Consider the following 27,507-nt stretch of genomic DNA (forward strand, 5'->3'; position numbering starts at 1 on the left):
TAAATAATGAGGTGATAGGAAGCCTGTAGGAGGTTTTTTTTTAAAGCCAGTTATTAGCTGGGTAAATGCTGCGTCATAAAAGTTTGTGCAGTTATTATCTATCTAAATATTTTTGTAAAGGTTTTGGTTGTTTTGTTTCACTCCTTAAAGGTGACAAACGCATTTGTGAGTACTGACAGTGCACTTTGTATTGAGGCTTACAAAGCTAAATTTAGGGTGGTGCAAGTAACACAACTGTGCCAGGGCTGAGGTCAGAGATAAATATTGAACTTATCTGAGTCTGAGGGGCAACTGCGTGGCCTCAGCATTTCTGTGTGATATGGGAATGGAGAGATTGTGCCATGGCAGGAGACAGACACAGCTCCTTTGCATCCCTTCAGTGTTCTGGGGAGGTTGCCTGGCACTTTTTCATGCCCTTCACAATTTTGTCATTCTAGATTTGTGTAAAGGATAAATTTGAACTGTTATATTTCCTTTCTCGAAGTTAGTAGAGCAGAAGGAACAATTCCTGCAGAGAAAGAAGTATGTTTATTCAGTAAATAGTATTGGGGGTATAATATGTATTTTAGCTCCATTTCAAAGGAAGTGAAGCTCATATGATTCTGCCTTGCAGGCAGAAAGGTACAGGACAGTGTCTGTGCTACCTGTATTTACCTGTGCATTTGTCCCCTCTTGCTAGCTAGCTTTTGAACATGTTGCATCATTTAAAAAAAACTGATAAAGGAGGGGATATTTTACTGATGATCCAGTTCCTTTAAGTTTTGGGACTGTAGGTATTAATGATTTCATGGCAAGCTCCTGTCTGTGCTCTACCAGATAGAGATTACTGTGGGAGAAAGACCTCACAAACGTTGTGAATGCATGGCAATCCTAATTTCAATCCAATATTTTGCTGTATTGTTTTCGACTGTTCCCTTTTGCTCTTTTACTGTGCAATATTTTATTACATGAATTTTGAGACCTTAGTCTTGAATTTTTGTTTCTTAATTTTCTTACTTGAAGTGAGACCTTTGTGAAAGATTTGCTAAAATTACAAGGAACAGAGATCCTTTCAGTAAATCTTTAACTACATTGCAGGTACCAGGTAATCAGGCAGGAGTTTCCCTGTTGCCTTGTTATCCTGAGGTTTCTAAAAATGTGAAGTTCTTTATGGTTCTGTCTTCCTCCAGCTGCTCCCTGTCTACTCTAAAAGTGTGTTGAGTATATGACTGTTATGTACCTCTTCGAAGATGTTTACACTCTTGGAGTTAAAATTGCCAAAATTGATTTTGATTTATGATTTCTAATGTTCTGCTGTATTGAACATAATGAATATTTTTTGATTTTTGCACAAGTGTGAACAAATTGCTATGTTTTGGTGGGGGGAAGAAAGAAAGTAAGAGAGATGATGGATTTAGGCATCTTCTTAATTTGTCTACAGTTGAAAATAATATGCTTTATACACTTATTTGGGGAAATAATGTTGGGATAAGGCTTGTAACAGAGGTATGGTTGTATTCTTCATTTTAGCGTATCTCCTGTAGTGATGGTTGCCAAGCAGTGATACTGTAATAATATTTTGACAGAAACTATTCCTGCTATGTCAGGAAACAAAACAGAAAACTGCTAACAAACAAGGCATATTTACATGTTTAATCACGTTTCTGGTTTGATTTTTATATTATGCATATGGATCAGTGTGTGTTCTTTTTAATAAACCTGGGGATAGTCTCATAATACACAGCTCCTCCAGTTAATCTGACAAAACACAAAGTGTAGACTAATCTTTTTAGCTCTAACATGACTTTTTCCTGATGAAGGCCCCCAGAGATTGAAACATGTGTAGACTTTAATTTTCCTCGATTTTGACAATTAGTGAAACTTGCTGTGAACAAAAGAGCATTGAAAAATTAATTTGATATGACACAACTGTCAAAACTTACTCAGATATGCTCACTTGAATCTTGCTTTCTACCTGCCAAAAAAATATCCCTGACTGCATTTCAGCTGATGTCTGGAGAGGATCTCTTTATTAAATTTTAAATTATTAATTCTTTTTAAAAACAAAAATATATGAAACTCAGATGGTGATATTTGAAAGAAGACAATAGAAATAATGTTTGTTCTAATTCACTTGCATAAGTAAGGTAAAATAATGTCATTATTGACTCATTTTTCATGAATAAGTACCCTGTGCTTTTTGAATGAAAAGTTGCATTATGTGAGTCTTGGGGCTTAAGCAATTATTTAAGATATTTCCTGCAATTTAAATATTGGCATCTGGGTTCATATTTTTGAAGAAGCTTACTAGGAAGGAAAGATCAGGTGATGCTGGAGCATCCGTAGAGCGGAGTTGAATGCTGAGAGTTCCTTCAGGCTGTCTCATGCTCTCTCAACCCTGTTCTGAGCCCCAAGATTCAAAAATGCTTGCATAATTGGGTACTGTTTTGTGACTTATTAATTGCTCTATTGGGTATATAGTTGCATGTGAGCCAGATTGGCCACTTTCCCAGCTTGCATCACTGGCAGCTGTTTTGCTTGAGGCAGATGGCTTGTGAGAGAAGCACCCATAAATTAGGGCATTGCTACTTTTTTCAAACCATTCTGTGAGAGCAAACCTGAGGAGATGATGTTTCAAAGTGGGTTTTGTCCACCCTGCTAAATTTCTTTTAAGTGTCTAAATAGCATGTTTTACAGTCATCTCTATTTTTTAAAAGGAATTGTAGGACAGTGCAGACACTACAGTGTAATCAGCATGAAAATGTTAAATTATATTAAAAACCATTGGTGATGCTTTCTATATGAAAGAAGGTGGTGAAAAAAGTTATATCAGAAAGAGGAAATAGCCTTTATATAATGACAGTAAGAGCATTTTTAAGGGCTGTAGCAAGAGAGGAAATGGAATAGCATACAATAGGAAAACTTCAATGGTCTACTCAAGTGTTTTAGACATTTGTGTGACATTTTTCTTCTGGACTTCATGCTCACAGGTAGAAGTTTAATAGCTAGAATTCTATGAAGCTACTTCTAAAGAGTAGTATGAGACTTGTACAATCCTTCTAGTTAAGAATTTTGTTATCGTGCTTCTTCATCCATAGTTAAATTCCATAGGTGTACACATACTACTGTGTTGGAGACTGGAAAAATTCTTCCCCAGTCAGGACCCAGGGACAAACACACACACACCCCTTGCCTTTTTGTGTGTCTTCTCACTGGCATAAACCAGTCTAATCCCCAAAGTTTAATCCTAGAATCATCATTTCTTAAAGCTCCACAGCAATTTTAAGCCAGAGCAGTTTACTACTTTTGCTGATTAATCTTTTGTTCCCATACTGTAACATTTGTTAAATTGCTTTTGGTCTTTTCTAGTTTGTGCCTCAAAGATTCTCATTTTACACTTAACCATGCCTGCAGTCCTCCAATGGGTTTTTAGAGCCACCATTACTATGGAGACTGCTTCCGAGTTTGATGTCTCTGTGTGCACCTTTGCCATCAGGTTTGTGTTTGAGAAATGTGATATTTGATCTGGACTCATGCTCCAGGAATTAAAGAACTTTTAGAGGAAACATCAGTAATCTCCTCCTAAACTTTCATGCGCTGGTGGCAAATTGGGAAGGTTTCTAAATCTACTTCAGGCTCAATTAGGACCTGCTATAAATGAGGGGGAAATAGGTTCTGAAAAAGAATTGATCTCTAACCAAATTTATCTTGGAGAAAATAGTTTTTGCTTCTTCCTTAAGGAAACAATTCTCTTAAGTTGAGCTGTGGCAGAGCTTTTGACCTGTAATGCTGGTCCAATCTGCCTTTATATATGGACTGCTGTCAAATCTGTGCTTTACTGCCTTACTGTGAAGAATTTGGGAGCAGTTCTGCTTACAAAGTGGCCACAGAACCAAAGTCTGTCTGTCTTTATCATGATGTTATTTATAAATTGCCTTTAGTTGTTAAAGCATTTAAATAGTTTTGCTTTTGTGGTTATGACAGATGTTGATCCCCCAACCCCCCAATATTTATGATGGTCTTGAAATGCAAGATTTGTTTATTTTACTACTGAGAGAAAATGCTGCAGTGTAACAGTGATCTTCCTGCTCTGCTGAACTTGTCACAGGACTCCTCTTTGTACGTGCAAAAGGCACTGTAGGAAGTTGGAATCTGAAGAGAGATATGAATTCTCCCTTGCTGTAATGGTTCAACACAGAATTAGTTTGTAAAATAACATTAATTTTTGGAGGATGAGTTTTCTGTGTTCCTGTGCAGTCTGGAGAGATGACGTGATTTAGTGCAATCCTAGTTATGCTGCGTATGACCTAACCTAGAGGAAATATTTAAAACCTTCACTCACACATGCTCTCTTTCAACTAAAATTAACTTCTGCGATAAGACCCAGACATTGTCATTAAAAATAGGTTCTAGAGTAAGCCAGTTGGTAGTTATGGGGGGGGGTGCAGAAATTATTACGATCTGCTCTGTCCTATGTAATAAAGAATAAAATTAGTCCCTTTGGGCCTAATATTTCATAAGTGTTTGTGTATCCTGTTTTGTCATCTGCTGTTAAAGCTGCTGTGGCTGCTCTTCCTTCGTGTTAAAAGATACTTTCAGCAATCAGTGCCATAATTGAAGCACAAGGAAACAGAGGCAGGTGCCAGCACAGAGCTCCATAGGAGGAAGGGTGTCCTCCCTGTTTGATTTAACCTGGAATTGGTAATGGGTCTTTATTGAACATTTCTGACTGATAACTGCCTAACAGAGAGGAGGAGACAGGGCAGACCTCGTTGAAATCTGCAGCTTCCTTATGAGGGGAAGCACAGGGGCAGGCACTGATCTCTTCTCTGTGGTGACCAGTGACAGGACCTGAGGGAATGGCCTGAAGCTGAGTCAGGAGACGTTTAGGCTGGATATCAAGAAAAGGTTTGGATTTCACCCAGAGGGTAGCTGGGCACTGGGACAGGCTCCCCAGGGCAGTGGTCACAGCACCAGCCTGACAGAGTTCAAGAAGTGTTTGGACAACACTCTTGGGCACATGGTGTGGCTCTTGGGGTGTCTTGTGCAGGGCCAGGAGCTGGACTTTGATGATCCTTGTGGGTTCCCTTCCAATTTAGGGTATTCTGTGATTCTATGATAATTATCTTCACTGACCAAGAAAGAACCGCTGCACAGGTAGGCCTGGAAAGATTGAAACCTTAATGGTCTAATGGAAGAGAGGGCAGTTGAAATAAGGGCAAACTCTAAAGGGTTTTTATTGTAAAATTGTGAAAGCAGGAAAAAAGAGAGGCAGCAAATACAGTGGGTAATTTTCAGGTGAACCGGGTTTGGGGGTTTTTTTTGTTTGTTTGGTTTTGGTTTTTGTTTCTTTTTTATGAAGTCTTCCTCAAAATTTGAGGGATTTTTCGTTGTTTGTTTTGGTTATTTTCCCCATCAACCTTCTCTTGACTGATCTTTGGGTCAAAATCCCTGGCAATATGCATGGCAATTATGTGCTATCTTGCTGATCTAATTGCCCTTATTGGCCATCTGACTGTCCTTGGCAGAAACAAATGCAAAAAAGTTAGACAGTATAAACAGGCAGGTTAAAAAGAAAGGGGGGAAAAAAAAAAAGAAAGAAGGAAAGGCAAAAAAAAGTACCATAGAAGAAATCATTCTGTGTTTCCATATATTTCAGACAAGGTTCTGTCCATCTGTTTTTACAGTTCTGAGTTTATGACAGCCTAATTTTAACCTTTTGTCTGCAAAGTATCTTTATTTACAATGGTATCCATGGTGTATAGAACTATATGTCAGTGATTTTGTGCGATTTTTCTTTCCAATTCTATTAGCATAAATAGAAATTTTTCTATGTACAATTTGATTATTTCTCTCTTATTTCTTATGGATCATGTGCTCATCAGCCATCCCCATCAAACTGAAAAATAAGCACTTGTGTAGATAAAGCAGATCATGGACCTTTGTATGACAATATGGGAAGTCTGTAAAATGCTTTTAAAATAATAAATAATTATTTTGAAAGAAAATAACGAGTTAAGGAACAGTAATTTAGGTTCTCACAATAATAATTTCTTTCCTTATTTCTCCTTTGCCCTGCCTCAGGCTGCCGCTCATCTAATTTCTTTCCAAGCAGTAATAGTAAAATTATTAGAGAATAAAGAATGGGGAAAGAACTAAACTTGTTTTCATTTAGAAATGTAATTAGTAATGAACGCATTCAAATTTCAAATGAAGCTTCTGAAGGTCTCTAGCTAGTTTTAAAGCAAGTGCTAATCTCCTCAAGAATTCTTACACATCTTTTCTGAATGTAAGTTATTTTAAGCTGTTTGGTGATGATGTTCAGAGACAGGTACCCTGTGCCTTTTACAGCAGTTATAGTTACAGTTGTGACAGTGCCTGTCATTTTAGGATTAGACTTGCAATTTCCTCTGATCTTCAAAAATTAGGTTCTAATTGGTGTGTGATAACAGATTGATCAATGTGTTTGATTGGTTCAGTATAATTGTAAGCAATTCTCAGCTCTATTGGCCTGCTGTCTGCACCCGATTCAGTTTTGTGTTTAATATTTGGTGTTGCATTTTGTTACTTGAGCTCTCTGCTGCTTGATGTCTCTATTGAACCTTCCTGATTATTTTTAGTTGCCTGCCAGATGTTCACATTTTGAAAGTGTAATGAAAAATAAAAGAGGTGAGATGCATTGCATGCAAAAGCAAAAGTTCTGTAGCTTACTTTTCCCATGCATTTTCTGAGTGTTACGCAAGACGATGTTTTAATGTTTCTTCATTTATTGTGTTACTTTGTTTGCTGATGCTCTAGTGTGACAAAGGTGATAGTATACTGTTAGTGCAATAATGTGTTTTAAAGAGCTTTTTTAATGTGATTAGATAGTTTATATACTCTTTTCTGTAGAGTTTGTGTGTATATACGTGTGTACATATACAGCTGTATATGCATATACGTGTATATAAAAATATACACAGCCTGAAAAGGAATGTTATTAGGGTTTCCCAAGCTCTTTGATGTGTTTTGTATTTAAGTTTTGAAGAAGCCACATACTTAGTTATTGCTGGAGGAGGGCTAGATCATTAATGTCAATTATTCTGCAAAAGGGAACAAAAAGAGTATCTGAGCCATAATATAAGCAAATCATGTGGGTAATATTTATATATTTTAAAGTATATTTCCTTTAAAGTGAATGACTGAGTCATGTGGAACACTCTGGGTGGAGCATATTGGGTGGAGAATATTCCAGAATATTCCAGAATATTCCAGACTACAAGAGTGGAGGAAGAATGCTGAGCCTATTTAGTCAAGAGAAGAGAACACTGAGAGGGGATCTCATCAGTGCATATAAATATCTCCAAGGCAGGTGCTAAGAGGATGTTGTCAGACTGTTTTTGGTGCTGCTCATTGACAGGACAAGGAGCAATGGCCATAAATTGAAACACAAGCAGTTCCACCTCAAAATGAAGGACTTTACCCTGAGGGTGGCAGAGCACTGGAACAGCTGCCCAGGGAGACCGTGGAGTTTCCTTCTCTGGGGACATTCAAACCCCACTGATGTGTTCCTGTGTGGTTGGCCTGGATGATCTCCAGAGATCCCTTCCAACCTGAACTATTCTGTGAGATATACAGAAAGAGTTTGGAGATCTATAATTCAGACAGAGGTGGATGAGAGGAGCAATTCTCTAATCAGGCCTCAGTAGGAAACTCCCCAAGGATATAAAGGATAGTACAGTTTCATGCAACTAGGAGGACTGCTAAGATGGGCCCATTTTTATAATTACTTTTTTACATTGATTGGAGATAATACCAGACTGGCCTCCTCATCTCAGGCTTTTATCTTTAGCAATTGTCAGCAGTGGCATTTCTTTCAGAAGTGGGTTCTTTCCCACGTGGGGTTCTCTGCCATGTTTTGTCAGATCACAGTTTGGGCCATCCTTAGCTGGAGGACACATCTGGGCTGTGGTGAGTAGCCATGGATTGATGAGTCTATGTGAAGTTTTTGAACATCTTTGGTTACATTTTTTTCTGTAAAAACCAGCAGGAATTACTGCAATAATTTATTTATGTCGTGTGTGAGAAAGACCTCCTTAGGCTTGTTTTAAGCCTGCTGCCAGATGGTCTAATTACATGGCCCCCATTCTTGTGCTTGTGAACAGCACGGACCAACCATTCCATGACACTGGTAACTACAGAGCATTGTAATAATCCCTCTGTTTTCCTCACGCTTGAGGGATCCCAGTCTCGCAGTCTGTGCAGCTCCTCATAGTAGAAACTGCTCCATCCCTTTGATTTCTCTCATTAGCCTGCCCCTTTCTATTTCTTCAATACTTCTGGTCTCTCTGCAGCTTGGACTGTGGGTGTTGCTCAGATCTATGCAGCGACGCTCTTTTGTCTGTATTGTTTGACATTCCTTTTCTAATATTTCATTTAACATCTTTGAGAATGGGGCTGATGCAAATGACTCCAAGATCTCTTTCCTGGTTGCTATTGATGGAATATAAGCCTGGCGTTCCACATAAATAGTTTAAAATTTATTTTTGTTCTCAGCGTTTACTCATTAGTGCAGAATTCCAGCAATGTGTTATTCCTATTTAATCACTATATTAAGGCCTATTGATTCTTTTCCACAATCAACTCTATTTTTGACTATACTCGGGAATTTTGTGTCATCGGTGCATGTTGACACTTCAGACATCTACTGCTGTTTCAATTCACTTTGAGAGGGGTGATTAGGATAGATCCCAGCTTGAATCTTTGAGGAAGTCTCTACTGGCAATTTTTTATCTTTTTTGTGAACATTCTACTCTCATTCTTTACTTTTTATGTTTTAACAAATTGCTAATCCTGAGAAGAGCCATTCCTTTCTTCCCATGTAAATGTGATTTCTTTGGGACCATTAATGGGAGACCATGTCAAAGTTGTTCATTGTGTTTTGTTTGTGTCTGGTTTTTTTTTTTAAATCAAAGCACACTGACTGACCGGTCCACTTTTATTGATATGTGCAGTCTGTTTCAAAAAGTCCAGTAGACTTGTTTGGCATGGTATTGGTGTAGAAAACCCTACTGATTTTTGTCAATATTACATTTACATAGTGCAGCTGTAAATTAATTTTGTAGGGTCCTGCCCCTATCTCATCCCCCCAATTTCTGTCCATTTTGTCTGGCATTGTCCTCACATTTTTCTGGATCCTTTTAGAAGCGGATGGTGTAGCTGCCATTTTCTGGTCCTATGATACAAGACATAGTTTGTGATTGGTTTTAACACAATGTACAGAGTTACTAGAATAAAATCTTATTTTACATGAATGACTAAATACCTGATTGTTTGTCTTGTCCAGACATTCTCCTACTTTAATTTGTATGTGCTTTGCAAAAGTATTTGATTAATATGTACATTTTGGAGATCATAAGTTAACTGATATGTTAAAAATACTCAAATAGACAAAAAATTCTAATTACTTCATATTGGTTTAAATTTGATAATGAAATGCTGCAGAAGATATTTTTATATGTATTAATTTTAGAATGAAATTATAATTCCTGAAATGGAAAAAATGTTTGTTTTTAAAGCATGAGGTACATAGCTTTCAGTTTAAAACCCCCAAGCTATATAAATATTTTCCTTTTTAATAAAGATTATGAGGTTTTGGGGATTTAATTTTTTTTTTTTTAATGGAATAGCCAATTACAGTGGTCTGATAGGTTTTGTCAAAACTTGCCTGATTTTCTCTCTGGGACAGTATTTTTCTAGTCAGATATTGCTGAGAGTCTTGGCATCCCATTGTTTTTCTATGGTTCAAATTCTTGGTATTTTCCCCTTTTCTGCTTTAGAGAAAATAAATCAAAACATATGCAAGCTCTATGAGACGCTAGTTGAGAGCTGAATTTGTTGATAAGAACATAGAATTAGTCACAGATGAGTGTAGGGGTTTTTTTTTAGGTTCATCTTATTAGTAGCTGAAAAAAACATTTGAAAACACAGTCTGAAAGAGATTTCATAGCAAACACATAAAACGTTGCTAGAAAAAGGCTGAGAAATGAAAAAATTAGTGTTGTTCCCCAAGGAAAAGTTCCTTTGCATGCATTTATAAAATCTGATGGATTTATTGGGCGTGCTACACTGTAACTTTATTGTAAGTAATACTTGTCCCAAATGGCAAATTACATTCTCACTGCCAGTGTTGTTCTCTGTAGATGTTTATGTAACTTTCACTATTGTGATGATTTAGCTAAAAATGTCTTGTAGTTTAAGAGAAGATTCCAATGCTTTTCTGCTTGCATAGAAAAAACTGGCAAGCTATCATTATTATCTTACAGTCACTGGAAGACACTTGACCCATCTTGACCTCCTTCTTTAATATTAGTTCTCCATCTGAGTCATGCTACCAAAATAAAAGAAGAAAAAAAAAGATAGATTTTGTTGAGTCTGGGTATTTAGAAGATGTTTATTCTTTTGGAGGGAGGTGGGAGGTTTGGGTAATGATTTTTGTCATCAAAATCATAAATAAAATCTGTCATAGAAACAAAGATTTGATTTTTTAAAGGAAAGTTTCTTTTAATGGAAGGGAGGTTGGATTAAGGTTTTGCTCATCAAAATTGTAGGAAAACCTGTAGAAACAAAACTAGGGAACAAGTTGGCATCAGTATTTTTCACTATTTTTTTTGTGCTAGGCTTTGGTATTTAGAAACCTTTGCAATAAGGATGTTGTAGGTAGCTGTAGTTGTGCATAGGGTAGCAAAGTATAGGGTAGCAAAGTAGTTTACAGAGTAAACCAAAACAGTGGAATGGAAATAGGTTTTTGGATGCAATTTTCCACTACCTTTGTGTGTAATAGGTTGTACAGTTATGTCTTCAAGTGTGTGAGAGTCCTGTGATAGAACAACAGGATGGAACATAATATATAAAAAGCCAGTGAAGAAAAGAACCTCTGGTTTAGGAGACATTGAATGTGAGACAGAGATGAGTTTTCTTTCCTGGAAGTGCACCTTTAGTTACCACATTAGCAGGATGTGAAATTCAGTTTACACCTACGTAAAGGGGATCACATTAAGAAGGATGTGCTACTAAACCTTATTAAACCCACAGTATTTCACAATGACTTCTGGAGTTTGAGGCTGGTTGGGATTCTTTTCCCCTCTTTTAGCTGAAATCTAAACCCGTTCATCCCTCAGTCTTTTCACAGAGAAAGCTTTCACCAGATTAGTGAATGGTAACCACTACCAGAGGGGTCTGACTGCATATTTTCTTCCTAGAAAGATGAATTGATCACAAAGCAAGGTGCAATGATGTTTGTGATCCTCCCACACTGCTGGTGGTAATTCTTTCATTCACTTTGCACATGCAAGATAAAAATATATCTATGCAAGACTTGCATTTTGGGCACAAAGCAGATCTTCCCAAGTAATTTGAAGTTAGTCATCACCTAATGCTGCAACGAGTGGGAAGGCATCATTGTTGTTTATTTTTTGTTTAGAACTGCATCACAATGTCACTATGTGGGGGAAAAAAAAAATTGCTTTCTTTCAAATCTTCTGTCATTTGATTCTTTTCTCAGCTGCTTACAAAGCTGCCAACTAAAGTAGTACTTACCATGAATACATTAGAGAAAAGTAAATTGGCACTTTCTGTAGAATGCAGCAATTTGCATTCCCCTCTCTTTCTGAGAGCAATCTGTACTACATTCTTCAGAGTTTCAATATTTTTCTCCCACTAAGAGATTTCATCTTGTATTTCCTGGCACTTCAACCAGAAACTTGTCCATTAAGATAATTTTTCTTAATACTGATTTAACTTTCACTAACGTATTTGCTCTTGTAATTGGCCTCATAATTATATTCTCATCTGTTTTTAAATTATTGCTTTTAAGTCTTTAGCTTGAGCAACTGAGGATGGAGTCAATTCAGTCACACTGTATAACTTCCAACCAAAGCACTGCAGCAATATTTGCTTTCCTTTATGACATAATATCTTCTTTGGTGTCTTGACCAGCTTCTTTCAGCTTACTTCTCTAACTCTGTAATATTTCTTTTTGGGTCACCATCAGGTAATTGAAAGAAAAAACACCCATTTGTGTAAAGCTTGTACCCTGTGGCAGTTTTGTAAATAAAACCCCTAAGATGACAACTAACACAATCAAATGACAAGTGTTGGTGTTCAGTGATTTAGAGGGTCTGTTATGCTGAAGGTGCTGTGTCTCTGAAGTAGCCTGAGAGATATGAAAATGCAGCCTCATAGTCTGAAAAAATTTGTTTTGTGCCTGAAATCAGCTGGAGAACAACTTGAAGCTTTTGCAAAAACAAGTTGTTCAGTGGGTGAACTGCATGAAAGTGCTGGTGGTTGTTTTGCTTCCTCACTGTACAACTTCGACGGTGACAGACCCAGAATGAAAGGGAACTTTGCAAAATCTGCATTTAACTTGAGAAATGCCTTTGTGTGTGATGTTGGATCTGTCAGAATATAATGTTAGGTCTGAGAAAGACTATCAGAGAAATGCAAAGGTGAAAGATCCACGGACTTTTGTAATATGCATATAATATATGCTGTACCATGTAGCTTCTTGGGTTGTGTTGCTGTTTACTTGAGAATATCCTTATCTTGAAGTGGCTGCTGTTGCTAATGGCAAGATACTGGACTAGATGATCATTTGGTCTAATTAATTTGATGCTAACCATTCTCAGATTCATGGTAATTTTTGACTAAGAGAGTTGTACAGTTTAATTTTACGCTTCTTGTTTTAGAGAGGGAGTGGGGAGAGAGGAAAATATAAGCATTTTTATACATATATATGCTATTTTAAAGAAAAATTTGGGACAAAACTCTGTGTGAAAAATTCAGTATCCCCCTTTTTTCAGTTCAATTCTGTAGGAACACTTGTGTACATATGGCATATTTTCTCTTTGCTGAAAAGAAAAAATCCTAGATTCATACCTATATTTCCAGGGTAATAGGTGGAAAAACACCAATTGATTGAAAAATGTAAGTCATAAGAGGAAGAAATTGGTTCATCTCTAAGTGTTTTTAGTTACTGCATTAAGAATACACCAGCATACAGTAAAAATATTTCGGCATAAGATTTTGGCACATCCTTCTATTGAAGGAAGATAAAATGTAAGGTTATTCCCTCTGTCTGTTCCAACATGATGCATTAACAGTGTGTCAACACAGCAGTAAAGGCTTTTACTGCGTATAATTGTAAAATAATGCCAATAGGTAAATGGGAAAAGGATGTTTGGGGAGCAATTTCTAGATCTTGCTTTTTGTAAAATAAACACCGCTTTAAAAAGAGCGGCTTTGGGTTTTTGGATGACAGGAAAAGTGGTGCAGAATGCCAGAACACCGAAGCAACTGCACCGGGGCAGAGCAGTAATCCACCTAGCACTATTGCTTTCCTTTGATGGTGATTAGAACCACATGCTCCAAAGGAAAATGCTTATAATGGGCAATTAAAGGATCTGCACATAGCAGGCTTTTTTTCTCCTGTCTGCCCTCCCTCCCCCAGTTGCCATAAATTACTGGTTGGCCTTTACTCTGACGTGCAAGTCTGACAAAACCTAGAAGGAACAGGAAATGACCTAAGTGTGGTTTTAGACAGTTTTTTTTTCATTACCTACATAATAAGAAAAAAACCCCTCTACTTTCTACCTTTTAGAACCTTTTTGAAACATTAAAAGATCTTAAAAATATATATATAAAAAGAAGATCAAATCAAATAAAACAGACAATAAGAATGGAGAACTTTCTACAGCAGACAAAGTAGAAGCTGTCCTGCTGGTACTCCTGGGTACAAAAGCAGAAGTAGCATGTCTTTTTAAAAACAACCAAATGAAACAAACATGTAAAAAAAGAAACAAAACCCCAGCCAAACAAAAAAGTATTTTTCTGCTTGCAGGGAGTAGCATTAGCTGTAAGAATAAGTTTGCTGCAGGCTTCTTTGAAGCTTTAGCGTACAGTGGAGCATTTTTGCTCTGTTTTTGTATCTGTGCTGAGGGCAAAGTTACTGAAAATAGTAATGAAGCTTGTGAAAACTCTAAAGGGACTTATTAAAGTTTACCTAGGTGCAGCTCTTGTCAAAGATTTGTATTTGCAGGGAAGATCAGGATACTGTGGAGTCTGGTGGAAACGTTACAGTAGGGAGACACCTGCATGTTCCAGTGTTGTTCTTACGTGTCCAGCCAAATAGATTGCAGGTGCTATTTAGCTTATAGAAGAGTGTTAATTAAAGCAATTAAGAAGAAGCAAATATCTTTTCACTGAAGGAAGATTTTAAGGCACTTAAAAAAGCAAAAGTAATGTCTTTCATGAAAGAGTGCAGCAGAGTCAACATCTGAGTCGTTGGATAGGGGATATGACTGTTTCCGTCAGGATGTGTGTCCAAACCTCAGAACCATGAAAGCACACACAGCTTCTGTTCAAAGATTGTGGCTATCTGCAGACTTCACAACCCATTGGCCATTTTACAACCTTGGATAAATAAATTGTGTATAGAGTCAGGAAGTGATAAGTATTAGAGTTCCAAAAATACCCTAGGTTTTTTCCCCTCTTCCATTTATTTTCATGGGAAGGTTTGGGGAGTGGAGAAATACCATCATGATTCTAAATGCCCAGAGTATCCTGCTGAGGGCTGTATTTTGTCTTGATCACAACAATCTACTCAAGTGGCTGCTGTTTTGGCCTGCAAGATTTCACAACAGAATGTTGTCTTTGTTATCTAAATAATGCTGCCTCTACTTTGAGAGTCATTATTTGGTTGCATCACCTTTAGTTCATGCTGAATACAACTTAACTACTTCATAACATACTGTTTTTCAACATTACCTCTACAGAGAGGGAAAAGACCTCTAGTAATAAATAAGACCTCCAGGACTTCTAGGTTGTATACTGCTGTGGGGGTTTTTTGGTGTTATTAAATTACATAGATAAAACATGGTAATTGATTGTAAGCTGCTACAAAAGACTAATCTAGAAATAAAAGCAATGGATCAATCCTGTTTGAAAGGCAGTCATGAAAAGAAATGGGTATGGACTGCAACCTTTTTCATATTTTACAATAAATTTATTTCTCATCTAGTTGTAGAATTTGGCTTTTGAGTGAGGTGATTTTTCGCGGAGTTGATTTCTGAATCAAGTTGCTATGGTGTTGGTTTCATTGTTTAGTTAATTCTATGCTTCGTTGCTATGGAAATACTTATTTACGGAGCTAATGCCTAATGGTGTCAAACAGATGCTACTGGCAACTAGGAATCCTTTATATTTGATCAATGAAAGCCTCAGTCAGAAGTAGAAACTCAATTTTGTGCTCATTTTTCTCCATTAAAATTTCGGAGCATGGAATGGAATGGATGTTCTCAAAGAGGACAAGTTTTCTTTTCTTTACAAGCATTAAAGCACACATTGAATCTCTTAAAAAGTATCATCAGTGAAATGAAATCCTATTTTATGTTTAGGGAATCATACAGCAATGTTACAAATGTTAACATTGTGTGTGGCCTTAGACAGTGTGTACATCTCAGCTTGGGGCATGGAGAATAGTGTTGATTATATTTGACTTTTAAAATTGATTTTTGCATTTCTAAGCTCTGCAATATTTTTTTTTTTTTGTAGCTGTGTATTTTAAGTCTCTGCATAAGCATTAGCGTTGTTCTTAGTACAACTTTTCACAAACAATTCTGGAGTAACTAAGCTGATATGATTTTGTATTTTATAAGTTAAATTATTAGGAAAGCATCATTGCAGTTATCTAGTAAAATATGCTTTGAGTTCAACATCAGCATTAAAAAAAAAATGTTTAGAAATGCTTAGTGTACTTTTATAGTAATTTCAGTGGTTTATATCTTGACAAAAGTAAAATCCATAATCTTTTGTCATGCTTAAGCCTTTGGAAGTTGAAAATAACTCCTCAAACATATCTTTAGACAAATGGAGTTGTGGTATTTGTATAAAGAAGTTCTAAAAAACCTCCACCCTCCATGGCATCAACTCTTCTGAAAGACACCTCTATTCCAGGCCCTGGAACCGCTGGGTGCACTGAGATAGGAAAGATAACCTTTTCTATGGAAAAGTAATTAAAACCAAAACCAAACCCCCTGAAGAAGCCCTGCTGATTTGCCTTGACTGTCTTCTCCCATTCCTCATCTGTTTTTAGTTTATTTAGACCATGCACTTCTCAGAGGAGCACTTACTGCCTTTTACTTTGTGAAAAATAACGTTGCCATGTTCCTGCTGCTGTTGGAGCTATAAGCTGTACTAGGAAAGCCTCGGTTACTGTTACCTCATGGATTTTTTTTACATGCTTCTGATGTTGCTAACAATGTGTGTTTTGCCAAAAGTGCCGTCCTTAAGCTTTGGTGATGGTTAGGTTGTTATGCTGGTGTTCAAATAGCAGGGCAAATCCTCTGAATTGTATGGAAATATTGCTTTTATTGTTTGAGAAAACATAAGCCTGATGCCTGCTGTCAATTTTTCTCCATATATCCACTAAGTGACAGGTATTTAAAATCTCCTGAGATTTGACTGAACACCCATAGTACTGAATACAGTGTTCATTCTTCAGAACAGCAACTTTGGGCAGAATTTGTTGAGCTTTAACAACTTTTTTAGCCTTAAAAAACCCCTTATTTTCAGTGATGCAAATTCCTTCTCTTGACACTCTTAGCCTGTTTTGAGTGACAAGTTTCAGTGTGACCTATGCTGGCTGATGATGGCCAAATTGGGAAAGGTCACTTGTACTTAAAGGGGTTTTGTAAGCTGGCTTGTCTTTTAACTGACTGAAATTTATTTCAGAGGCTAAATAGATCCAATTATTACAGTTAAAAGTAATACAGTCCCTGACTGTTAAAGAACAAGGCATGGTGCATGTGTGGGTTTTTTCTTGGTTAGTTTTTTTTTCCTATTTGAAGCTATTTTCTACTGAAGCTGTCCTTCAAACCCCTGATCAGCTTGTCAGGCAATTATACAAAACCGGGAAAGTGTGTTCATGGCTCTCTGGATAAGCTGGGAAAACTCTGCGGTTGGAGTCAGGCTGATATGAGAACTTCTCCTCCAAGCTGACTGGCAATTTCCTATACATATTTCTGGTGGGAATGGCTATAGATTTCTCACCTTTCAGAAGTTCATCTGCAATATTAGAGCCCACTGCAGTTTGATTTTCAGAGGAGCTCCCAAACGTGCGATTGCTGTGATGTTGCCACTGACAATGGATGCTCAAAGCCCAAGTGTGTGAATTACTAAGCAGAGGTCTAAGCTGCAGCTTGGAACTTTTATGACTCAAGTCTATCCTAGATAAGGTGTTTCTTGATGGAGGAGGTGAGGGAAGAACGTTATGTGCAATGGATTACAAAATCTTAGTATTACAGATTACAGATCTTTCTGCAACAAGTCTCATGGTTGCAAAATCAGAAATTGCTGAGCCTCTGCAAAAGACCTATTTTAAGGTCTCTTGGTCTGTTCACAGTAGGTCAAAATAAATGGTGTCTTTTCACTCCTGTTGTAATATCAATGCGACTCTGGGAATACTTTGTAACTTTTGTTGATGCACAGTAATGAAAGAAAGCTTCGACTGCTAAGCGCTCAACAAAAAATAATGCCAGAAATGCTGCTTGTTTGGTATTCCAGATTTAGCTTCCAAGGCATGGAGTTAGGCTACTTAAACTAAGTCTGGTAGGTAGTGAGAGACAAAGTACAATTCCTTAGTGCTAAGGAGAAAATTATTCTTTAAACAGAGAAATAGAATTTGTCAGCTGTTAACCTTTAAAATAGTCACCCTCCTTGTCTTTCAAACCCTGTCAATTCTGCGGAAGGTGTGTTAAGGAATATCCTGCTGATATCCTGCTGCTTTCTGCTCCTTTCTCCCGAAATTGTTTTTTGTGGGGGAGGCTTTCTGGATTTTGAGTGCCACCTTGTGGTGCGTTCTGAGCACCTAAGGAAAGGTAACCCTCCTTTCACTGCTGACCTGCAAGGATTTGCTTAGTGTAGAGGTGTACCAAGCCGGATTTACCGTGGAAAAATATTCATTGCTTAGAGATTTGCACTTTTTTCCAGTTGTGCTTAGCAGAAGAGATTGCTACTTTATACCTATAATTCTCATCAGTTCATTTTAATTACTTTGATGTGTGGCTCACGGAGTGACCCCTGAAAATGTGACAGACTGTGGTAGCCTGCTAGCTGTGTTGATGTACTGCTCTGTCTTCTCTCGGGAGATATGGCTTCTAATTAATGGTGATATATCATGAATTAAAGAAAAATCTGATAGCAAAGTACATGTAAACTGAAATTCTGTTTATTTCAAAACTGGTTTAGTGTCTTTGCTGTAAAATTGGTAATAGTGGAGAAGCTTAAATCTTCTGGTGTAAATGACAACAGAAAATTTTCAGTGATGAATCCAAGCTGCGAAATTTTTCATTTAAATAAAACTGCATAAAATTATGCCCTGCCATTTAAAATATCAAATCATTATTTGCATTGAAAGTAGATTGGAAGATTTTTCTGCCTTGTGTATACTGGGTGAGCATGGGTAACAAGAGCCTACCTATTTACCATAGTGGGACTAAAACCAAAAGGAAGGTTTTCAACCTCTTTAGTCACAAAGGTGGACCCCCGAAATTGTAGCTTATGTGAGCATGTGTCCATGTACATGTACATGTGGCTTAAAGGATGAATAAAGGAGTTGCAGTAAAATGTTTGGTACAGAAATTTTCTGGAGTTAGCAAGATGTTTATTGGTTTGGTTTTTTGTTTGTTTTTTTAAATTAGTATTATGAGCTCGTTTGCAACAAATAAATAAAATTAGCTAACATACCACATATTTAAAAGAAAAATAAAACAGTCCAAGAGGGAACCCTCTTTTCTGTCCCCTAATGGAGGCTGCAAGATTGCGAGCGAGCTGACGCAACTCAGTGGCCCATTAGTATCAAAGGTTACTAATACAACTAACAAAACCCATGTGGACAGCTGATCTTTGGTGCTGATTGAGTCAAAAGTTAATGAAGCAGATTAATGCAGTCTCTGTGTGCGAGGACAGAATGAAACCAAAAGATCTACTGATGTTCAATACAGTAAAGAAATGTCAATTTAGAAAGAGAAACCTCACAATGAAGAAAATTTTTTTTAAAACCCACTTAAACAAACAAATGGAAAACCACCCTAGTCTGACAAGATGTTGCTAATACCAAATGCATTGTGGCAAAATGGGTATGGCCAGAGAATGTTGGTCATTATCTTACTGTTTGTCAGTGACAGACAGTAAAAAAACAACCAAAAAGACATGGTAGCTAGATTAATCACTTAGAAAAAACTCCAAACTCTCAAATACTTAAATTCTTAATTCTTGATTTACTGCTTGCTTTACTCAGTATCACCCAGTATGATTTTCTGACAGAGCACAACTTACTCCCAGTCCAAGCACATGCTTCGAAGTAAATCTCTTCAGTTTTCCTAGAAGTGGATGTCATAACTACTAACTTTGAGCATAGTTTAGTGGTATCTCTGTGAAGATAACTGAAGAGAAAAAAAGCCTTTAAGTGCCTCCCTTGCCTGGGCACTGCTGACACGTCCCCACCTGTGTTTCTTTTTTGACACTTTCTGCACCTTCTTCTGGACAAGCTCCAGACTGGAACATTGTGTTTTCTCCGTGGAAGTGCTGTTAGTCCCAGAGGGACAAAAACATCCCTAGATCTCACCTGTAAAAACAAGCAGAAGAGCTTCCAGGATTGCAAGATATGAACTACCAAGTGGGGTACTGGCACGTTATTTGTGCTCTGTAGCTACGCAAAAGAGTGAAAAGCTATGTTTAATTTGTGAGTACGCATTTTGCAAGTGAATTAATTTATCAGAGAGTAGTTAGAATCTGTCTATAAGTCATGAAGACTGAAAGCTTTTGAAACAGAGCAGACATCTGAATTTCATTTCTTGTGTGTTGTTTTCATTTTTTGTCAGTATAGAAGACAAATTAAGTGAGTGCTGTTGACGTACTTGAAGCTGATAGCATCTTCAAATTGTGTTGCTGACGTTCTCTTGTGGGTTTGGTGGGTTTAGTGAGGTTATTCAGAACATGGAGCTTTGTAGCCATGTTCAAGCAAAGCCTAACAAAACCTCCTGCAAGAAAATGTTTTTTAAAATACCAGTTTTTAACCTAAGATATTGGAGAGATTTTTGCCCCCTTTAAAAGTACATTATTTAATGTAATGCTTTCTGCACTGTATTTACAAAAATTGCTACTGTTTGAATGGTTCTGGAAAGAAAAAAATATTTTTGAGGTTTTAGGCTAGATTTGCTTTTGTAAGTTGAGGTGAATAGGAGCAGGAAAGCACTGTCACCACCAAATGGTATGTGTATGTTAAAAGATTTTTAAGCAATCCAAAAATATTGAAATAAGGCCATATTATTCTGTCATCACACTATCTCTCTTGCATGCAATTTCTTCAAACTCTTCTTTAGGGCTCTTGCTGGGTATCATTAACCAAGAATATGGCCCAAATTACATATGAAAAGATGAAGGGAGAAACATTTCTCATTGCACCACACAATCAAGATTTATGCTATTGCTGTTTTTCAGCATTAGCATATCATCTATTAATCTTTTATTTATTTATTTATTTATTTATTTATAATCTTTACAGATGATACTTTGGGATTGGGATTTGAAGCAATGGTACAAGCCCTATTACCAGGTCAGTATATTATTAATTTAATTGGGGTTTTGTAAAATGTGATTGAGTACAGAGTTCACTGTAAACTGTCAAATTTCAGTTTTCTGTTGATGTTATATTTGCCTAATTTTACCCTCTGTCTCTGACACTGTAGTAAGCTCTCCTTGCTCCTGTTCAGAGAATTATGCAAACTTAAAACAAATCACTTTTTTTGGGACAATTTTTTAATAATTTCTTTCAGTAGAATCAGGGCTAATAAAAATGATGAGGCTGTGGAACTTGTGCCTCTGAAAGGGGCTCCAGCAGTCTGACTGCCAAAATTTGTTGATATTGTTGGAATAAATAGAATACTAAGTTTAATGCTGAGATAAATAGAGATTAAAAAATTCAGAACAGATTTTAGATAGAAAAAAATAAACTGAAAGCTAATGTTGAGCTGTGAATTACTTTTTATTTGTGTGATAAAAACCTGCAGAAACTGCTGTCTGAATGTTTATATGTATATATTTCCTTTGAAAGAAAAATGTTGCATGGATTTTTTAAAATTTATTTTTAAAAATTTGCAATGCATAAGATACTTATTTAAAATAAAGTATACCATGAAGTGTTTTGACATGTTAATAGTTTGCAACACTTCCATCTATTCCAGAGTGCTGGCAGTGGAAATGGAGTTGATCTCTCAGTGCTGAACGAGGCTCGGAACATGCTCACAGAGCTCCTGAGTGACCCATCTCTTCCACCACATGTGATCTCTTCCCTTCGAAGCATTAACAGTCTCATTGGTGCTTTCTCAGGAGCATGCAGGCCAAAGGCCAGCCCATTCACACCATTTCCTGGTTTCCTCCCCTGTCCTGAAATAGAGGATCCTGCTGAAAAAGACCGGAAGCTGCTCAAGGTCAAATGGCTTTCATTTTCATTCACGTGTATGTTGCAATTAAACAAAAATATATAGAGAAAGAAAAATTCATCTGGAAAGAATGCTCCTGTATGCATAGTAGGTTCTCTACTGAGTACCCATGGACAATGTTTAAGGTTGAAAGAGAGCAGCTGTGAGAACACATTGAATGAAATCGAGATAGGTACCAAAATGCAAATTTAAGTTGATGGATAGACAGGTACAAGCACTGGTCTGCACCCTGACCACCAAAATAACAGCAAATATAAACTGAAGATGTTACAGTCTCATGATATGGGACAAACAGGGCTGCTTTTGATTCTTCCACATTCTTTATCTAACTATTACTGTCAGGTTGGCTTTTTCATTGACCTTTCTTCCCCAAGAAATTTGCTCTTGTGGACAGCAAACCAGCCATCAGCCAGAAGCAAATCAGCTATGTCAAAGGAAAAGTTCCCTTTTCTCTTCAACAAATTACTTATGTGAAATCCACAGTCACTTCTCCATTACCCTGCATTAGTAAGTGAAAGCAAAAATGTAGTTGCTACATGATACACTAAGGAATGTGGTGGAAAAACATCACAATATAGAAACTCGGCTGCAGAGCACCAGAGCTAGTAATTCCAGCCCAGTATTGACAGCTTGAGGCTGTTCATTGTGGAGGCTGCTCTGGAACATGCCCTTGAGGTGTTTACCTTTCCAGGAAGTGGTTGGCTTGGCCCAAACTGATTGTATTACTGGCTTAGTATTTTGGAGCCAGATTCAGATCATGAAATGTCTGTTGGGAGCCATATTTTTGGGGGAAAAAATATGGCTCAGTGTCTACAGGTTACTCTGGTGGAAGATCCTGCAGAATCACTGCAGTATGAAATTCTTCAGAATGTCACATGGATACCTGCAGAAATCAGTTGGACAGGGATCACAGTCATTCAGGATGTTTTTCTTTGTGGACTTCTTTAAAAGCCACTAAAGATTTGTACACCTTTTGTTTTTTAAAATTTCTTTATAGCTAGTCAAAATAGTGTGAAATGAAAAGTATTCATTGCTGGAGATGAGTTATAAAGACTACGTGAGATTGAAAGGATATGTTTTTTTCACAGCTATTCTCTTTTTTTTCCTTCCTAAAAGTAACTTTTCCCTCAAATTTTGGGGGGTTTCTGTATAGAAATTTTCCTAGTGCTTGCCACTATCATTCATTGATTTTTTGGGTTTGGTGTATGTTTAAGAGTAAGCCCAAGTATTTTCCCCTTTGTGTTATTGCAAGAGAAAGATTTCTTTTTCTTTGAAAAAGCAGGTAAGTGAGCACAAACTCCAAAGAAAATAATATGAAAGTATTTCTTCAAAATGGGCTCTCTTGAAAGGTTCCCATTCTCTCTTTCCCTGACTTGGAATATAAAAGGTCTCCTCCATGTGTTTTTTCTGCTGATTATGTACATCTTTATTTTTCTTCCCTGACTGGCTTCCAAGGTTTGTTCAGTTATAATTTTCAAGTTGATTAAGGGGGTCATCAAGTTGATCAGAGGGATGGAGCACCTCTCCTACAAGGAAAGGTTGAGAGAATTGGATTTGTTCAGCCTGGAGAAGAGAAGGCTTTGGGGTGATCTAATTGTGGTCTTCCAGTAGCTGAAAGGAGCCTGCAGGAAAGGTGGAGAGGGATTATTTACATGAGCATGTAGGGGCAGGACAAGGGGGAATGGCTTCAGACTGAATGAGGGCAGGGTTAGATTGGATATTAGGCCAGGTTGGATGGAGCTCTGAGCAACCTGGTCTAGGGAAAAGTGTTCCTATCCACAGCAGGGAGGGTGGAACTAGAGGATCTTTAAGGTCCCTTCCAACACATGCTGTTCTATGATTCAGTGGTGAGCTGCCTGCTCTCCTTGATAGGAAAGGAATTAAAAACAAGGAAAAGAATGCAACTGAAACTGGGCTTCAGAGCTTGGGCTGGTCATAACTGGTTATCTAACACTAACCTTTTCCCTTGGGTTTCTAGGAAGCATGAACTGCCCAGTACTCAGAAAAATTAAAAAAAAAAGAAAGAAAATTAATTCTGAGACAAAAAAAGTTACAAGGCTTCTCTGCAACAGAAACACTTTCCACTGTCATCATGACTGTCCCTAGAGTGTCCCCAGCTCTCCTAGTGTAAGGCAGCAGAATGCTTGCTGGATGGGTGGATTGCTGCTGTTATTATCAGTCATGATTTGAACAGTTTTAACAATTTAGGCAAGTAAAAGTTGTCTAGGCAAACCCCTGAGTATTCATATCTCTTGTCTCTCGTTGCCCTTGGAAGACCCCCACCTGGAGTAAGACACCACACCTGTGGCAAGATACCACGTCAGCTGTTTCACTATAAAAATAAGCAATAAATAGCCCTTACAAACCATAAAAAAGATTTTAACATCTGTTTTAACTTGCATGGGTTTTAACCATGGCCAAATTACTCCACAGGGATTAACTAGCAGGAGCAGCCTGCCAACCCCACAGCTGAGACGATCTTCAGGAGTTTCTGGCTTGTCACCTATAGAATCAACATCATCTAGATGGGAACGGAGTAACATTAGCAAGAGATCCCATCAGGAGTATAACACACCAAGGTAAGCACTGAACAGCATTTTAAGGGCAATAATAGTGCTGGAACTTGGCAGAAGTATTTGATGTAAAGTCTTGTGAATTAAGTCTCCAAATTCTGCCAGCATAAACTGGAAAAGTTAATTATGTACTATGCTTTGTAACTCTGGTTGATCTTAAGTAGAAATCAGGTCATTTTGAGGTTAAATAGTCTGCTCTGTCATAATAAGTAGGCCTTTGAGTAAGAAATGAAAAAAAAGTCCAACATACATGATTGCAAAACAAACTAGTTTAGTCTCTAAACTTGTACTGACTTCCTCCTTCTTTTTATTTAAAATATGTATCACTTGCCAACTTCCATATACCCATATATAACTAAAAAGGTGAGACAATTTTCTTGTGGTTGGTAGCCACTGTTTTGTGTATTAAAATGTTTATTGTTGCTCCAGTCATCAAGCAAGCTGTAAAACAGATTAAGGCACTCATCTCTTCTCTTCTTGTTAATCAATATGGTGCAAAGAGAGCTTTTATTTCCAGAGTTAAGATAACATTCTGAATTAGGATTAAAATAAATGTTTTTTTATTTTTTTCTTTTTGTGTAAAGTTGTATATTAGTGAAAATTCACACATTTAATTTTATTAAATGTATGAATGTGTATATCTTTGCTCTGGAAATCTGTAAAAATGGGTGTAGTTCTGCTTTTATTGGTTTTCTTGTTTTTTTAATTTTTTGGGTGTTTTTGTTTGTTTTTGTTTTGTTTGGGGTTTTTTGCTGTTTTTTTTTTTCCTTTAAATGGTTCTACATGGGTCATAAGGAAAGTATAACAGATGCATTTTTAAAAAAGAAAATGTGAGTTATGCTGATAACAGCTAATTATTAGTAGAGGATGGAAATTCATATACACACATGCAAGAATTTACTTATCAGTATTATATTTAATTTTAAAGTGAACCATTTAAATAATCTGGACCAGTGTTTTTCTTCTCCTTGAGTAAAATATGAGCTTTAAGTTTTTACGTTGTAAAACTTAATTGTGGGTTGTGTATAAAGCACAATTGAATATTCTAATATGAGCACTGGTAATAATTTAAAGATTGTATTTTGATGCTGATTTGGTTGCTAGTGTTCAGACAAACCTCCCCAGTTGTATCCTCTGGAAATAACCAGGGACCAGAGAAATTGCTTCAGTCTTAGCAACCATGGGATTTCAATCTGAGGCCCAGCCCTCCTGCTGCAGTCTCAATGTATATTTACAGAGGGTTTCCTTACTTTCCTTACTGTTCAAAAGCAGCTCTTGGGAGCTTCTGTTTTATTTGTATGCAGATTTTTTGATTTGGTTTCAAACACTAGCTCAAAATGTAAAGAAGTTCTTCCTCATGTTGAGGTGAAACTTCTCGTGTTCTGGTTTATGGCCATTGCTCCTCATCCTCTTTCTGGGTGCCACTGAAGAGAATCTGGCACCATCCTCTTAGCCCAGCTCTGAGATATTTATATGCACCGATGAGATCCCCTCTCAGCCTTCTCTGGACTAAACAGGCCCAGCTTCTGCAGTTTCTCCTCATAAGGGAGATGCTCCAGACCCCTCATCCCCTTTGTGGCTTCTGCTGGACCCTCTCCAGTGGGTGTAGGTACACAGAAACAAATCCATGTTTATTCTTTAACTCATTTTTCATATTCATATATTTAAACTAGTGATGGGAGATCAGGTATTATTTCTATATTGGACTTTTTTTGCCATCGGCTTAAGAAAGATTAAATCTGTTTTGGTAAATACTGTTTTCCCCTCCTGAAGAGAAATAGTTTTAAATTAACTATTTTCACGTTGAAGTGCACATATACAATTATTTTTAATTGCATATTACATTTTTGGTCACTAAAGCAAATAGAATTTTAAATTATGGCATGAAATTTCGTCTCTGCAACAGCAGATGGCAGAATTGAGCAATTGAGTTGAACGATTTGGCCGCTGAAGCAAAATATGATTCGATGTCAAAAATCGCTTTGGTTTTAAGTTTATACTAAATAAAATAGTTAATTGAATATGCAAAATTTATTTGAAAATCGCTGTGGCTGTGTGAGGCTCTCAGTGTGTTTCCAAAGTAATCAATCCTCAGATCTGTTAGGAAACAGCCTGCTTCAAATGTTCAAGGGAAGTAGCATGTTAGAAAGTAAAACCTATCACACATAGTCTATTTATTGTGTCATTTTAGTACTGTGTAAAGTTTTTTGTTGCTTTCATCAGTACACAGCAGTTTTTATTTCATGTGATTGACACATTTTCTAGCTGGTCTTGAATTTGGCTGCTTTGTAGTCTTCTCTCTTTCTTGAATGGTGGTGGACATGTCACAGGGCAGTATACCTATTTTGAAAGGATTTTATTTAATAAAAATGGAAGAAAAACTAGGAAAGAAATAAAAAAAAATTCTTACTGTTTTCTTTTCAGCCAAGGATCTCACTCAAATGGGTCTTTTGGTGCAAACTTGCTGACAATACCAAAGCAAAGGTCATCCTCTGTGACACTGACCCATCACATGGGTCCCAGACGAGCAGGTAAGATCACACAATTTGTACAGTAACAAGATGGTACATCAAGGGGTTTTTCATGAAAACACAGCACTAAAATAACATCAGTATGTCCCTTGTTGTTTAAATCCAGTCTTGGTAAACAGCAGCAACTTCATTGTCATCTGAACCCCATGCAATGTTTGTTTTGGAAGGTGCTTCTCCCGGCCTGAGTCCCGTGGGGTCACCGAGTCACGGATCTGTCTCCAGTGGGGCTTTCAGCAACTGGTCACCTGTCGAGTTCCCTGACACTGCTGATTTCCTCACAAAACCAAGCATTAATATACACAAGCCTCCAGGACACACATCTAGCTCTCCAGATTTTCAGCAGCCAGTTAAAACACCTGTAGGTTATATGTGCAGCAGGTACTGTAAACTCTGTTATAGTTTCAGTCACTTCATATCTGTTGAAAGGAATGCAATTAAAATGAAAACCAAAAAAAAAAAAAGCAAAAAATAAAGCAAGACCTGTGCACCTACTAGGATTGAAAAAGGGCATAAGATCTCAAAATAATCTGTAACTCTGTTATCCAGGGGAGAATAAAGAATGCTGAATGTATGTCACTGCTTTGACATGGCCCATCCTTCTCAGCAGCTGTTGTTGTAGAGGAACAATATTCTATGGAATTTTAGAAAAGGAGGGTTTCTTACTTGGGAATTGAAGTCTATATTTCTGAATATCCTCTTAGTTATGAGCTCTACTTTATTAATTCAGAGATCTAAGTCTGGGGGAGGTGATGGTCGATTGTTATCCAAGGACAGACTAAATCTATGTGTGCCAAATTTAAGAGAAAATACTAAGGTCAGTTCTTGAAGAAACCCTCACAAGCCTTTTTTTTAAAAAGTAATCTGCAGATATTTTTCAGTAGAAGACAG

General features: G+C 37.2%; 1 protein-coding gene across 1 annotated transcript in view; it reads left to right on the plus strand.

Annotated features, from left to right (window-relative positions):
* PDE3B (phosphodiesterase 3B) overlaps nucleotides 1-27,507 on the plus strand; it is an 82,859-nt gene that overhangs the window by 43,681 nt on the left and 11,671 nt on the right. Inside the window, exons 2-6 of the mRNA XM_069016832.1 lie at nucleotides 20,579-20,629; nucleotides 21,258-21,503; nucleotides 23,949-24,094; nucleotides 26,513-26,619; nucleotides 26,787-26,997. Coding sequence (XP_068872933.1) covers nucleotides 20,579-20,629; nucleotides 21,258-21,503; nucleotides 23,949-24,094; nucleotides 26,513-26,619; nucleotides 26,787-26,997 — 761 coding nt within the window. The remainder of the gene's footprint in view (nucleotides 1-20,578; nucleotides 20,630-21,257; nucleotides 21,504-23,948; nucleotides 24,095-26,512; nucleotides 26,620-26,786; nucleotides 26,998-27,507) is intronic.

Source organism: Aphelocoma coerulescens, chromosome 5, assembly GCF_041296385.1.
Source record: "Aphelocoma coerulescens isolate FSJ_1873_10779 chromosome 5, UR_Acoe_1.0, whole genome shotgun sequence".
Lineage (NCBI taxonomy): Eukaryota > Metazoa > Chordata > Aves > Passeriformes > Corvidae > Aphelocoma > Aphelocoma coerulescens.